This window comes from Xyrauchen texanus, chromosome 3, assembly GCF_025860055.1.
Source record: "Xyrauchen texanus isolate HMW12.3.18 chromosome 3, RBS_HiC_50CHRs, whole genome shotgun sequence".
NCBI classification, from domain to species: domain Eukaryota; kingdom Metazoa; phylum Chordata; class Actinopteri; order Cypriniformes; family Catostomidae; genus Xyrauchen; species Xyrauchen texanus.
This window is the reverse complement of record NC_068278.1, coordinates 46,178,446-46,194,471: the sequence shown is the minus strand read 5'-3', so window position 1 is coordinate 46,194,471 and position 16,026 is coordinate 46,178,446. Positions and strand designations below refer to the sequence as shown.

At 37.5% G+C, this 16,026-nt stretch overlaps 1 protein-coding gene across 4 annotated transcripts in view; it reads right to left on the bottom strand.

Moving 5' to 3' along the window:
* Nucleotides 1–318: 318 nt before the first annotated feature.
* Nucleotides 319–16,026, bottom strand: part of arhgef9a (Cdc42 guanine nucleotide exchange factor (GEF) 9a) — a 49,598-nt gene continuing 33,890 nt past the window's right edge. For all 4 annotated transcript variants that reach the window (XM_052112630.1, XM_052112639.1, XM_052112647.1 and 1 more), the window contains 5 exons: nt 15,854–15,983; nt 13,578–13,709; nt 12,484–12,727; nt 12,005–12,073; nt 319–2,267 (listed from right to left, as the gene is read on the bottom strand). In XM_052112630.1, the coding sequence (XP_051968590.1) occupies nt 2,095–2,267; nt 12,005–12,073; nt 12,484–12,727; nt 13,578–13,709; nt 15,854–15,983 (748 nt within the window). In that variant the 3' untranslated portion in view covers nt 319–2,094. The remainder of the gene's footprint in view (nt 2,268–12,004; nt 12,074–12,483; nt 12,728–13,577; nt 13,710–15,853; nt 15,984–16,026) is intronic.

The following is a 16,026-nucleotide window of genomic DNA, read 5'->3' as shown; positions in this document are numbered from 1 at the left end:
TGGGTGGTAATTGCTTTTGCAACATTCAATGCCACATTGATTGGGTGTTGTATGTGGTTGCCAGGGTATTACAATAAGGTTGCTAAAGTGCCATGGGAATTCAACTTTGCATTACACTCTATAAGCTCTCTTTAAAGTGGATATTCCTGCAACAAAGTTAATACAATTTATATTGTAATTAATTTGAAATACCCTTTAACTATAATTATTCCTTCTTTAAAATGCAACCAGCATCACTGTGAATATTGTAACCTTTTGTAGAGAAGGCACCAAATAAGACCAGAAGAAGCATGTATTCAGTTCAACTCTGTTGTATCCATAATTAAGTTTATTATGAAATAATGTTCTTATTTCAATCAGATCACCAAATCAAAAATATTAAACCGATACTTTCCTTTGTAACATAATAATAGTTTCATGTGGCACTTAGTACACGTGTGACATATTTCTTCCACACAGTCCTCTTACGTTTATTTTTGATGCCCTCAAGGGTCTTTAACACTCCAGCAGAAACTCTAAAATATAGAAAGAGGATCAAGGATGGAAAAAAAAATTAAATCACACTATAATATAATAATGATTTATAGCAATACTTTAAATATTGTGATTGGACTAAATACTATCTTTTGAAAGTTATCAGACAAAACCCGAATATACCATAAATAATATTTTGCACAAGTCCCTTTAATGTGGGAAAAAATAAATATACATATACTGTATATAGATAATCAAAAACAACAAAAGGAAAATGGAAACGCTATGTCATGCTAATCCTAGCAGCGATAACCAAATTTAACTGACTTAATTTTCGCCTGAGAAGTCACATGGCGGGGTACCAGCTCATGGGGTTGGCATTCGCACATGCCAATGCACCTGTTTGAGGAAAATTTGGCAACCAGACTATTTTGGCATGTTAGAGATGAATCGGCACGTCACGCAGAGGTTTATCAGCAGGATTAAAGTCATCCTATTCCATGGATCATCGATCCCGTCCATAAAAAACTGATATTTGGAGGATTCTTAAAATGAAGACAGGGCTTAGAAGTGGTATTATTTTCACATTATTCCTGGTTTGATGTCAGATTGTGCTGACGATGAGAGAGACTGAGACCTCGGGATTATCAAGGCTTTGACGTAAACAAGCTACAAGAGGTCTACAGTCCTACAGGACTGTTGAGGGCAGAACAGTTCCTCTTATGGGTTTCTCTGGACTTTAAAGCTGATATCACTTAACTGTAGTTTTATCAGGGCTCTGAAAGCTCCATCGAACCAAAACGATCCAAGGCTTGATTGATTCTGAAGACTCGTCGCCTATTTTTTCGTGTGTTGGTTTCTCTGAATTTCAACACTGTTTTGTCGAGATATCCATATTTCCAGTAGACCACAACTTGCATGACCATTTTGCAGAGTGTGAAACACTGTTCTTTGAAACTTCGACCCGTACGAACAGAATTACACAAATAAAAATACCTGCAATGAACTGTGTAGAATTTCATGCAAAACAAACCAAAGAGTGCAGCAGGATCCATCCAAGGAGAAATTGTCCAGGAAAAATAAAACTTGAGTTTTCACCAGGTTTGAATTGTTAAAAACACATGATAATGTGGAGTATAAGAGAAAAAGAGAGATTGGGTGAGAGAATGCCCCGAATAGTCACAGTGCACGGAGGAACACCAGGGCGGCGATAGACAGCAGAGTCATTATGGTGGTTTAGTGCTTTAAAAGGTGAAAATTCATTCCCTTGATTTGTGTATGGAGAAAAAAAAGAAACCGTAAGAGACTTTTCTTATTTCATCATTTAAAACCTCTTTAAGAGGAGTGATAAAATGTGGTTGAGTTTTACCTGTGTGTTTGTATGATTGTGTTTGTTTAATTGTAGTGAATTACAATATGTAGTGTGCAACCAACCCGGCAAGGTGTCCCCGTAACCCCAGTAAAACTAATTTGCCTGGTAAACCCCAGTAAAGCGAGGTTCATCCTCTCTCCTGTAGTTTGTGTCGGTCCTCCTAAAATCTGCAGGATATATCTTAAATAGAATAGTGCTTTTCCAGATATACAGAGGCCAGTGTCTTCAACCACTGGTGGATGTGTGTTCTATTTTTTAAAGGGAGCTAACCGACTGAAGTTCTGCCAGAAGGGGGATGTGCTGCGTTTGGCCTCATATTCGTATCCGTCGGCCTGTCCATAGCCGTCAGGGAGAAGATACTGCCCGGGGTTCATGGGGTCCAAAGGAGGTGGATACGCTGGGGGGACTGACCGACCCATACCTGAGGAGAAACACACAAGTGAAACAGTTTAAAATTAATACAGACTACTGCTAAAGCACACGTTTTGTCAGGTAGCCTAAAAATGACTAACTCATTAGATTAGACAAATTAAAGTCATTTTTAAATCAATCAAGTATTAATTGATCTTTAACTTCATGTGACCCTGCGCCCACGTTCAAAAATATTCAGTGACCAATATAGTCACCCTTCTTTTCAATAACTGCCATGAACCTTCCATCCATGGAGTCTGTCAGTTTCTTGATATATTCACAATCATCTTTCGCTGAAGCAGCAACCACAGCCTCCCAAATGCTGTTCAAAGAGGTGTATTGTCTTCCCTCACTGTAAATCTCATGTTTGAGAGCGGCCCACAAGTTTTCAGTAGAATTTAAGTCAGGTGAGGAAGGGGGCCCAAGCAGTTGAGTACTTGGATAAATATGATGGAGCGTTGTACTGCATAATGATCATGGCCTTCTTGAATGCTGAGGACTTCTTCCTGTACCACTGCTTGAAGAAAGTACTTTCCAGAAACTGGCAGTAGGTTTGAGAGTTGAGTTTCAGTCCATCATCAACTCAAAAAGGTCAGACTACCTCATCCTTAATGATAGCAGCCCATACCATTACACCTCCTCCATCTTGCTGGCACCTGACTCGTGTCCTGTGTCCAAGTGGTGCCCTGTGTCCATTAGTTATCCAGCCACGGGCCCATCGATCTGGTCCATTAAGAGTCATTCTCATTTCATCTGTCCATAGAACCTTTGAAAAATCATGCATTTCTTTGCCCAATCTTGAGGCTTCAACTTGTGAATATTTTCAGTGGTGGTCGTGTTTCAGCCTTGTGACCATGGCCATGTTTCTGAGCACTTGACACCTTGTACTTTGTAATTTTAAGAGTGTTGCATCCGTCTGAAAGGCATTTTACAATATTTGACTTTTTAGTGTGAGTTAAATCTCTATTTTGGCCCATTTTACATGAGGTAATGAAGCTGCCTAATAATTATGCACAACCTTATATCCTTGATATAAGGTGTTAGTCACTTTCACCACACACTCCCTCATTACACAAATACATACCATCTGAAAATTATTGATTCCAATAAGCATTCAAGTTTATATGGTTTGGAGTTGGAAAATGTGCATGGAAATAATGATAAGATCAGAATACTCCCTTGCCTAATAATTGGGCATGCACAGTATATATGAAGATACTGTTTACAAACACACCCTCTGCCCTGCCCCTTCCGGGTTCTTTTGGTTGCCCATAAAGAGCTGCCGTCTATGGGCACTTTGCTCAAATTGCACTGAAACTGCCCAAACTCTGATTGCACATGGCTGTTTTTATTTCCAAAGTGCTGTCGCTGTGAGTCAAATAGGATCTAATGATGATCTCATATGATCAAGACCACCATATACAATATAACGTGGGGAACAGATCCTGTCTCCACCACCGCCGTGAATGGACTAAAGTTTGTGAAAGGATAAGTGAATAAAAATGTCATGCAGCGAAAATGATGTCTTTGCATTTATTTTGAATGCAGTAAATAATATTGTTTAATCGAAACAGCTGTTAAGTTTTGATGTGGAATAGGATCATATTGAAGTAAAATATTATTTATTGTATGTGGGTTAATCATTTAAGCAGTTAAGACACATATTGTATGTCTGGTGGTAGTTTTCATTTCTAAGTACCTAAATTCTTAGGCTTTAGAAGTGTTAAACATGTGAGGATGTGAAATCATCAACCTGTTACATGTCCGACATAATCATACAGGTTTAAATCAGAACCCAGTTTAAACTTGTTTTGCAGATATTTCAGAAAAGAACCAACATACTTTCTTCACTGTACAGTACACCATAGATATTCCTTTATAAACACTTTCATTAACAATCAAAGTTTAAAATTAAAATTATTACATTCTATAAAGCTTAAAAGATTATTAAAACTGCAGCACTGCCTATTTCCACCATTGCTATCTGCTGCTTGAAAGAACCTGGAAGCATGGTTTCCTGCAGTGTCATCAGAGTAATTTCATCTATATATGTACTGTGCATTTTCACAGTGAGAATAAATGGGTTCATCCAAAAGCTGAAAAATGTTGCTTTCAGATGTTTTATATGGAGTTAGGATGAAAATAAGGTACATTTCAAACTGATCTGAGACCAGTGCAGACAGACAGCACACTGGAGGTTAAGTCATTCACTAAATAGGGAGCAAAGCAGCATCCTTTAGCTTTCTATGCAGCTAAGTGCATTCAATCCAAACTTCCCATCAAAAGTTCAGTTTTAGGCTGCAGATGATGTTTAGACCACTCAACGTGTTTGGCAGACATGGGACATTAATGCTACATTTTATTTTAACATGGTTGGCAGTGATTGGATGATGCTGGACATTACTTTGAATAAGAATTATTTATTCAACTTTACAACAAATCAGCTTCAATGTCTGTAACTTCACAAAAACATGAATAATCAACACTCCTGGAAACATAATCAATTTGATGTAAAAAAAAAAAATTCGGACTTTCTTTAACTTGGTATTATGTATTTATTTATTTATTTTCTCCCCTTTTTCTCCCCAATTTGGAATTCCCAATGTGCTCTAAGTCCTCGTGGTGGTGTAGTGACAAGGACGAATCTTGTGGAGCACCACGCTATTCCCTGCGGCATCCACGCACAACTCACCACGTGCCTGGATGTGGACATCAATTATTATTTATATTTTTTGGCTTGTTTATTAGATGCTACTAGTTACAAATCAAAAACAGAAATGGAAAATGCACACAGCAGTCATGCGGGAGTATCAGGAGGTAAAAGGAATATTCTGGGTTCAATACAAGTTAAGCTTAGTCGACACTATTTGTGGCATAATGTAGATTACTACAAAAAAAACCCTCCCTTTTCTTTAACCCTCTGGGGTCGACGGATGCACCAGCGTGTCCTGCTGGATATTTTCGTCATTACAGCGGAAACAACTTAAAAATACTCCATCATTTTGGGGCATACAGATAAGTGTAAGACATCATTAGAGACTATAAAGGGTCTACTTTTATTTGTGTACACTCACAATAACAACAAAATCTTGTGCTTTTGTAAAATAAAGAAAATAAAAAGGGTGAGATGTCAGCAGTCTCCGTGTCCACGAGCATATTTCTGAAACACGTCACAAAAATTAACTGAAACTCAAAACATATGTCTAAACAAAGCTTAAGATTTCAATTCAACAATTCAAATTTAAAACAAATATTCTCCTGCAATGTAATCTGTAGGAAACAAAGCAATGTACAGTTTTTACTGGTTTATCTAATTATAGGTAATGTGATCCCACCCACCAGCAGAGCACGCTATTGATACGCTGATGTGCTGAGACGATCAATGCAAATGGTAAACGCCCCCGACTGTGCCTTAAAAACAAAGTCATTCACTTTTCTGTGCATTTGTAACGATACACAGGCGAGGAAACTCCTGGATAGTGATGAAGAGTTAACACTTTATTGTCACACAACCATATGCACAAGTGCAACAGTAGGTGAAAGTCTTGTGTGCAGTTCCGAGCAACATAACAGCCATGACATTGATGAGACATATACCAATTACAATAAACAACATATTTACACAACACAATAATTGTCCTGATGCTGCGATACCACCTACTTGATGGTAACAGTGAGAGCAGCCCATGACTCAGGTGGCTGGAGTCTCTGATGATCCTTCGAGCTATATATGTCCTGGAGGGAGGGAAGCTCACCTCCGATGATGTGTCTGGCAGTTCGCACCACCCTTTGCAGGGCTTTGCGGTTGTGGGCGGTGCTATTGCTGTACCAGGCGGTGATACAGCCAGTCAGGATGCTCTCTACAGTACTGGTGTAGAACCGTGTGAGGATGTGGTGGTTCATTCCAAACTTCCTCAGCCGTCTCAGGAAGAAGAGGCGCTGGTGAGCCTTCTTCACAACGGCCTCAGTGTGGACGGACCATGTGAGTTCCTCAGTAATGTGGACACCGAGGAACTTGAAACTGCTGACTCTCTACACCGGCGCTACATTAATGTGATGGGGCTGTGTACTCTGTCTTTCCTCATGAAGTCCATCCCAAGCTCCTTGGTTTTACTAACGTTGAGGGAGAGGTTGTGCTCCTGACACCAGCATGTCAGAATGTGCACCTCCTCTCTGTAGGCTGTTTCATCATTGTCAGTGATCAGACCTACCACCGTCGTATCGTCAGCAAACTTAATGATGGCATTGGAGCTATGTGTTGCCACACAGTCATGTGTGTATAGGGAATACAGGAGTGGGCTGAGAACACAGCCCTGTGGGGCTCCAGTGTTGAGAGTCAGTGATGAGGAGATGTTGCTGCCCATTCTAACCACCTGACGTCTGCCTGACAGGAAATAAAGGATCCAGCTGCACAGCGAGCTGTTTAAGCCCAGAACCCGGAGTTTCTCATCAAGCTTGGAGGGCACTATAGTGTTGAATGCTGAGCTGTAGTCTACAAACAGCATTCTTACATATGTGTTCCTTTTTTCCAGGTGGGAGAGAGCAGCGTGTATTGTAGATGCAATGGCATCATCAGTGGAGCGGTTGTTGCAGTAGGCAAACTGCAATGGGTCCAAAGAGGTGGGCAGAACAGAGCAGATGTGATCTCTGATTAGCCTCTCAAAGCATTTGCTGATGATGGGGGTCAGAGCAACAGGGCGCAAATCATTTAAGCAAGTGATTTTGGCTTGCTTCGGCACAAAGGCACAATGGTTGACGTTTTGAAGCATGTGGGGACTACAGACAGGGAGAGGGACAGATTGAAAATGTCTGTAAAAACACCAGCCAGTGGGTTCGCGCGCACTCTGATGACATTGCCCGGGAATGCCGTCTGGACCTACGGCTTTAGTCATTTAGTTTTCATTAGTTGACATGCTATTTTATATAAACATGTACACATTTTACTAGTGGGACTGTTTCCAGACTTGCCAGCCAGGATTCAGAGTATTGACATTTGAAATATTACTCCTAATAAGAAAGTTTTAGTTTAGTTTCGGCTAAAGCAGGTATTTAAATTGTATGCTGTATGATATAAATATGATATGTAATATGATATAAAATTATATGAATGTTTAGAATATATTTTATCTAGTGTTTATGCTGCCTCATTATCATCAATGCTTGTGCTCGCAAATATCTGTTCCGGTGTAAATTAGTAAAATGCACTTTAAATATGCCCATATTAGAAAATCACCATCTTATAATGATTTCTGAAGGATCATGTGACACTGAAGACTGCAGTATTGATGCTGAAAATTCAGCTTTGATCACAAATTGCATTTTACAATATATTCAAATAGAAAACTGTAAAATGAGTTCACACAATGTTTTTACTGTATTTTGAATCAAATAAATGCAGTCTTGGTGAGCAGAAGAGACTTCTTCTAAAACTTTTAAACGGTAGTGTAGGTAACTTAAAACTTGATTTTGATCATTAAGACTCCTCACATTCATTCTCTTTCTGTCACATTCCTCATTGATATTCCCAGGGGAGGGGTCTTTTGTCTCCTCAGGTGTGAATTACCTCAATATTCATGATCATTCACGCCTCCTTGCATATGACCTTTCTAACACTAAAACTGTCTTACAAAAGTTAAATTATTATATTGTTTTGTATGAATGAGTGATCAGGATGCTTTCACATCATTTTGTAGCAAAAACTCTAGGCTACAAGATCCAGTTCTCAAAAGGCTTGTTGACAAATGTTTAGTATGTGTTATATGGCCTTATTTCAATGACTTAAAGATTTTGTTTTTTCAAAAACCACGCATAAACATTATTTTCTCAAAAATACAAACCTGTACATACATGTTGCTCACATATTATTGTAGCCCAGTTTGTGCTGAATACAGTGTTGGCAGACTTTAGCAATTAATATGTTTTTAAGCAACTGAAAAAAGCACAAATGTCAAGGCATGTCAAAACTTCTCCAGGGCCCAAAACACCCTCAGACCCCAGAGGGTTAAATAAAGCAAATATCATGATTACAGTGAGGCACTTACAACTAAAGTGAATGGGGCCAATTTCTGGAGGGTTTAAATGGCAGGAAAGTGAAGCCTATAGTTTTATTAAAGCATTTTTCTGTAAAAAATTATAAATAAATAATAATAATGTATTATTTGAGCTGTAAAGTTGTTTAAATCATAATTTTTACAGTAGTTTGAGGGTTTTATGGTTTATTGACAATACAACATCATGGCAACAAAGTTGTAAAATTGGCTATAACTTTACACAGAAAAGGTTAGTAAGCGATTTTAACACACTAATATCATATTAACATACAGGGTTGGGAGGGTTACTTTTGAAATATATTCCATTACAGATTACAGAATACATGCAGTAAAATGTAATTTGTAGTGTATTTCATTAAATTATTCAAGGTCAGTAAAGTATTCCAAATACTTTGGATTCCTTCTTCAGCACTGGTAGATTTTTTCACATGTTTTGACTATAAAAACTCTGCCAGTACATTAAGACAAAATACATATGTTAAAAATACTTTCTCTGAAAAACCTAAATATCTTATACAAAAAAAAGAAATTATGATCCAATGTGAATATTCTTGATAAAAAAAATATTATCATGCCTGGTAACGTGCATGTAAAATGGCTAGAAATAGCATTTTAGCTTAGCGTAAAGCTGACAATTTACACAAGATTTATTTATATTTCTTCTGCTCCAAACTTACTTCAAACTTACTTCTCTGTCTGCTCCTATGAATGTAACACATCATCAGAAAGTGTTTCACTGCTGTTCAAATGCACTTTGGATCACATCATTTATATGTATAAATGTTTTCCATCTCAAAGGACTAAATATTAAATGACAATAAAATGCAAAGTAATTTCTTCAGTAATCAAAATACTTTTTTAATGTAACTGTATTCTAACTGTATATACCAATGATTTAAATTGTAACTGTAGAGGAATACAGTTACATATATTTTGTATTTTAAATACGTAATCCCGTTACATGTATTCCATTACTCCCCAACACTGTTAACACGCATACCGTTTATGCCTTGTGGCTATAATTTTGAAATAGTGTGTACTTCAATGTTACCAACTGGTCCCATTCACTTCAGTTGTATGTACCTCATTGTAACCCAATTTTGTTGTAATTAATATTATGCCACAAATGCTGTTGGTAGAGCTTAACTCGTTTGAATCCAGAATATTCCATTAAAATTACAATTGCATGTTTCCAGGTTTCACATTACATATTCATAGGCAAACAAACTCAAGATGTATCTGTTTAACATTGATTGTCAGATTCATTCCCACTTATCAGTTTTAGACCTTTGAAAGTTGTCTGTGACAGGGTGGAGGGTGGGGCCGGGTCGTGATTCCACATACCCGGCCCCTAATCAGGCTAATTAGCCCTGGAGAGGGGTAGAGGCCGACCGAAGACGGCAGTGGGAGAGAGACGGCCTCTATCCCTCTCAAGGGTTAATTAGCCTGATTAGGGGCCGGGTGTGCAGAATCACGACCCGGCCCCGCCCTCAGCCCTGCCTTTTAAATTCCATAATGTGTTGAAATATTCTTGTGAAATCAAAGCACCCCTTTATTTGTAAACAATCAGAAAGACTCTTAAGTGTGATTGTGATTTAAAGGGACAGTCCTCCTGGGGCGTGGTTAGCTCAGCGAGTATTGACGCTGACTACCACCCATGGAGTCGCGTGTTCGAATCCAAGGTGACTCCAACCAGGTGACTGAGTGACTCCAACCAGGTCTCCTAAGCAACCAAATTGGCCCAGTTGCTAGGGAGGGGGAGTCACATGGGGTAACCTCCTTGTGGTCATGATTAGTGGTTCTCGCTATAATTTTATAATCATTTGTGTGTGGATCGTGGAGAGTAACATAAGCCTCCACATGCTGAGTCTCCGTGACGAGCATGACGAGCCACGTAATAAGATGCACGGGACAGTTAGATAAGGTAAGGGACAGTTCACCCAAAACTTCTAAGTTTTTCCAAACCTGTATCTTCCTTCTGTGGACTACAAAAGGAGATGTTTGGCAGAATGTTATCCTCAGTCATCATTCACTTTCATTGCATATTACAGTATTTGTACAATAAAAGTGAATAGTAACTTTTGTGTTCCAAACAATAAGAAAGTCAGACTTGAGTGCGAGTAAATGAAGACAGAATTTTCATTTTGGAGTGAACTATTCCTTTAATTGCATGGAAATCATGAGCACATCCATTAGCACCACAGTATCAAAACTGGGAGGCGCACCTCCCTAGGGGGGCCCCAGAGCTTATCAGGGGAGCCGTGGAGAATGATGATAAATTCATAAACTAAAATAAAAAAATACATAAATAAAATAAAAATGTATTGTCAAGATAAATGAAAATGATTAGCTTAATGGACCATAGTCCAGCTTAAAGACGGTATCTTTATGGCATTATAATACTATTAAATGTCCTGAATGAATACATATCATGCGAGAGCTCGCACATGGATTTCCTTCAATCTCGCACAAAACTATAAAATTTATAAAAACTATAAAATGCTCAAAATGTGTCCCGTGCACTCACAAATCTATTATAAAGCCATATAGCTCCACCTCTGTTCACCCGTCACGACGTGTCCATTGTTACGATTTCAACATGATATCGGGGTCGAAGTGTCTTCATGTGTTTGTGACAAGTGCAGTTTCACATAGAGACAGACTCTGGTCTAACAGATATAGGCTAAAAACAGTTAAGTAATTCCATTGTCATAAGGGCAAACATGTATTTTTACTAAATAATAATGCAGAATATGGTTTCATATTATTAATAGAAATATTTATAGCCGTTAATCACACTCCAACGCCTGAAATATGATGAAATTTGATAACATAACACTAGAGGAAAATACCTGATAAAACTTCAAATGAGTGGTCAGAATGTACTGCTGTTTTTAGTGGAAGATATTGTTGACATTTAGTATAGGCCATCTTATTTATTATTTACTTGGTTATTGTATTGGCCTATATACAACATTATTGTATGTATATAAATCTCCACAAAAAAAAGAGGGGGGTGCTGTCTTGTACATTTTGTCATGGGGGGGCTTACTGTTTAAGACATTGAAAACCCCTGCATTAGCACATTGATTAATAGTCCCCATAACGTTTTTAGTTTTTTTGCACCCTTTGACAATGCAAAAGTTTAGCACATTTAAAATGAACTATTATTTATGAGCGATTTTCTGACATACTGTTGGCTTCTGATGGATCTACTGAATTGCCAATAAAGAATCAAAACCATGTGTGGCCATCATTGGGATGGTATATGCTACAGGACCTATTTTTATTAAGGATTATTAGACGCCTTTCTGTAATAGTTGATTCTGATTGGTCATTCTTGCAATGCATTCTGTGGTCAAATATTTTTGTATAGCAACCACTAATCTGTATAATTGACCATTCTCCTATGCAATTTATTTCCTATATAGATTTTATGTCTCTTTTTCTTGGTCCCTTCTCACATAAAATAATTCAGACTAAAATCAATATTTCATGTCCATGTGTTTATTTATTTGGTAAGTAGGCATGTAATAAGCTGGATAACGCAAGTCAGCCGGTCAATATCAAAAAATAAACCCCTTTAGGGTTTATTTTGCAATAATGACCATCTGACTGAACATGATCTCTTATTTTACATGTGGAATTTGAGCGATTTGTTATGTGTCATGTGACAAAAGGCTTCACAATATCATACCTTTCTGTTTGGTGACCCTCCTAACGGTCAGGGCTGCTTGCCGCTTCTGATATTGAGAGATTTCAAACCCTAAACAAACAAAAAATGTAAGTTCTGAATTTGAATTATAACATCTAAAAGCACACTATGACATTAAAGAGTTTGTTCACCCAAAAATGAAAATTCTGTCATCGTTTACTCACCCTTTTTGTCATTTCAAACCTATATGACTTTCTTCTGTTGAACAAAAGAAGATACATTTGAAATAATTTTGACACTGCTCTTTTTTCCATATATTGAAAGTGAATGGAGACTGAGACTATCGGTCCCTAACATTGTTCCTAACATTTCCTGTTGTGTTTCATGGAAGAATGAAAGTCATACATGTTTGAAACAACATGGGTGAACAGTTCCTTTAAAATGGAATTTTGCAGTGTCATGATGCTGTTCGAAAGCCTGTGTAATGGATTCAGAAATGTTTGTGATGTAAAAGTTCTCACCAATCTTCTCATCTTCCTGGACCATCTTTCTTTCCTCTTGAAATGCCCGAAGCCAACGGATTTTCTCCTCTAGCTTTTTGGGCAGGAACAGATGGATCTCATCCGTGTCTTTATTTGCTAGTTTGAAAGCGTTCTTCACGCTGACGTTAAAATCATCATCTCGGCCGTCGATTGCGTCGATGACCTCATATCGATCCATTTCGATCCGGCCCTTGTAGTAGAGAATATCACGTCGAATGAGATCCTGTAAAAGGTGGAGAGACTTTATTAGTACATCTGTAGTCAGTTAACAAACTTTGTACTGACGATCCAAACAAATTATTAATAGAATGAAGCTCGATTTATTGATTATTCTGTTCCAATGTACAACCTCTCCACCTCCCCCCCCAACCCAATACATGCCCCCTTTCATCTCTATATATGTCAACACACTTCAAAGGATGTTACACCAGGAGGTTGTATTCCATGTGACAGCAAGTCTGATTTGCCATGATCAAAAGACACAACTATACACTTTCATACCCGTACACACAAAGTGTGGGATAGGGAGGTATATGCATGATATCATGTAACCAGAACTAATTATTTTGCAAAAAAAAAATACAATTACTTAAATTGTAGGTGATTTGTTCGTGATTCCATCATGTGTTCATTAAAGTGACATACTTTCATGAAACAATTTGTAACTGGATATAAATAGTGAGACTGCTAATTGGTAGTGTGTGTGTTGCTTTGACAGATGAGTCTCAGTGATCTCATGCCTGTCTCATGAGAAGCTGGTGCTGATTGTTTCTCTTTTTGTGTTATTGAACTGTCTGTGTGTGAGATATCATGCTAAAGAGATCTGGGTTTTCACACCTAAGTGGAGAAACTAAAAATGGGCCATGTGCTTTGAGCTTAAGGGTGTTTGGAGGAGGCTTTATACCTCCCTTATACCACCTTGATTTCAATTTCTATTTAATCTATGTATCTATCTCTTTAGAGACATCACTTCCTTTTTCATCTTTTCCTTGCCCTTTATTTCCACACCCAAGTCCCACTTAAAACACTGTACATTTTTATTCTGGCCTTCTCTTCCTCTCTTTCTCTCTCACCTTCTTGCAAAGGACCATCTGATGATCAAATAGGAAGAAGATTCTGGTTTGGCTGCGGCCGTATGGTTGATATATCCAGGACATCTCCCCAGTGTACACAAGCTCTGAGCTCCTGTCCAAAATATCCTCACCCTGCAAAAACACACATGGGTAATAACAAATTAATCATAACATAAATATGACATCATACAAACTCTGATGTCAGAATCTCAATCATAGAAATAATGGACATACTGTACATTAAAAGACCTATTTTTCATGGATTAAATTAATCACTTTTCCATGTGTGGGTAGTTGACATAAAATACTTCTGGACAGCTGACATGCCTAACAGTGTGGCATGATGAACTCCATCTAAATTATTCTAAAACGAATACATTTTAATGATCTCATAATAATTGAGGGACTACCTGCAATCTTTGTGTGCAATTCAAGTTTTTTGGACTTCAACATGACTTAGATAGGGATATTTCACCCAAAAATTCTCTCATCATTTACTCACCCTAATGCCATCCTAGATGTGTATGACATTCTTCTGTAGAATACAAACAACGTTTTTTAGAAGAATATCTCAGCTTTGTAGGTCCTCACAATGCAAGTGAATGAGTACCAAAACTTTGAAGCTCAAAAAGCACATAAAGTCAGCATAAAATAATCCATAAGACTCCAGTGGTTAAATCTATATTTTCAGAATTGATATGATATGTGGGTGAGAAACAGATAAATATCTAAGTCGGTTTTTTCCCACAAATTCTCCTCCCTGCCCAGTAGGTGGCGATATGCACAAAGAATGCAAATCAGCAAAAACAACAGAAGAAGAATGTTAAAGTGAAAGTGGAGATTTATAGTAAAAAATGACATAAAAATTCATCTTATGGTCTTATGGATTACTTTTATGTTGCCTTCGTGTCTTTTTGGAGCTTCAAAATTTTGGTACCCCTTCACTTGCATTGTATGGACCTACAGAGCTGCAATATTCTTCTAAAAAATATTTGTGTTCAGCAGAAGATACACATCTGAGTTGGTAATAGGTTGAGTAAATTATGAGAAAATATTTTGGGTGACATTTTTGGGTGAACTGTTCCTTTAAGTCATGGTGGACTTTTTTCCTTTGTAAAGGTAATTTTTTTCTAACCTTATAATATGACTGTATAGCAAATATTACAATTGAATAAAATAATTCAATTTGAATAATGAGATAATGTAGGCTGTTGCAAATCAAATAACATCAACATCAAATAATATTCGAAGGGCTATGCATTAGCATTGATTTCTAAATTTTATTTGATTTAATTAGACTTTAATTTTTATTAGATTCAATATAAATTCATTTGGGAATATTTCAGTAACAATGACAACAGGCATGTTTCAACAATTACACGTTGCCTGATCTTTACACTGCGTAATGTGCATTGTTGTCACATATTCCCTGTTTATTCTTTTGTTTCTGTGATGAGGCAGGCAAAGAATGAGGATCCAAGTGCAGCTTTAATGAAACAAAAGATAAACAAGTTAACTCAGAACATAATAAAATGCAGGAAACCAGGCACAGAACATGACAACACATGTGAGAAATGACAAACTAACCGGGGGAAACAAGGGCTAAAATATACAAGGGAACAAACAAGGGAACGAGGAAACACCTGTAGAAACAATCAGGGGAAAACCAATCATAAAATGAAACTACAAAGGACTACAAAAACTAACAGGAAACAGGAACTAAACAAGAATTTCAACATAAAAGCACAAAAACAAAAGACAACAGGGAATATGTGCCAGTTGTGACTGAAACACTTTTTTCAGGATCACTTTTTTTTTCATTCATGTATTTCCAAATATTTTGTTTAAGTTAACATAGCCTACAAAACTAATATAACTAATAGTATTATTGTATTATTACTAAAGTTTTATTTAACATATCCAGAAAAGAAGCGAAGTGGAGTGCCCGTCTGTGCGGGATGATGGTGCGATGATCCGTCACTAGACTCGGCAACCTCTGCACAACAGACAACGTGCTGCAAATAATGTTCCGTGAAATTCTAATGAAAATTGCGATGTTTGTATTTGTAAATATATCTGATGATATATCTGAATTTCATTTTTTTATTTTTTATTTAGGGGCATTTTTGCCCCCAGTCTATGTTCATTTCCAACTCTGCTCCACAATGAAGAATTACCCAAAGGTCCAAGTGGCAAAATGTAGACTTGGAGAAGGACACTAGGGCTGAGAGTGAAATTTGGTACATGCCCTTTGTCTTAAAATATTAACTACACACCTCCCAGTCCAGTACTGAAGCCTGCCATTGGGCGATTTTGTCAATGTTCTCAAGCCTTCGTTTACGTTCGTTGATTTGCTGAGTGACATTTCTCATTACCGCTAGCGCAGCAGCCACATACCGATAATCACTGAGAGAGAAAGATAATAGAGAGAAAGAATGAGAGAAAGAGA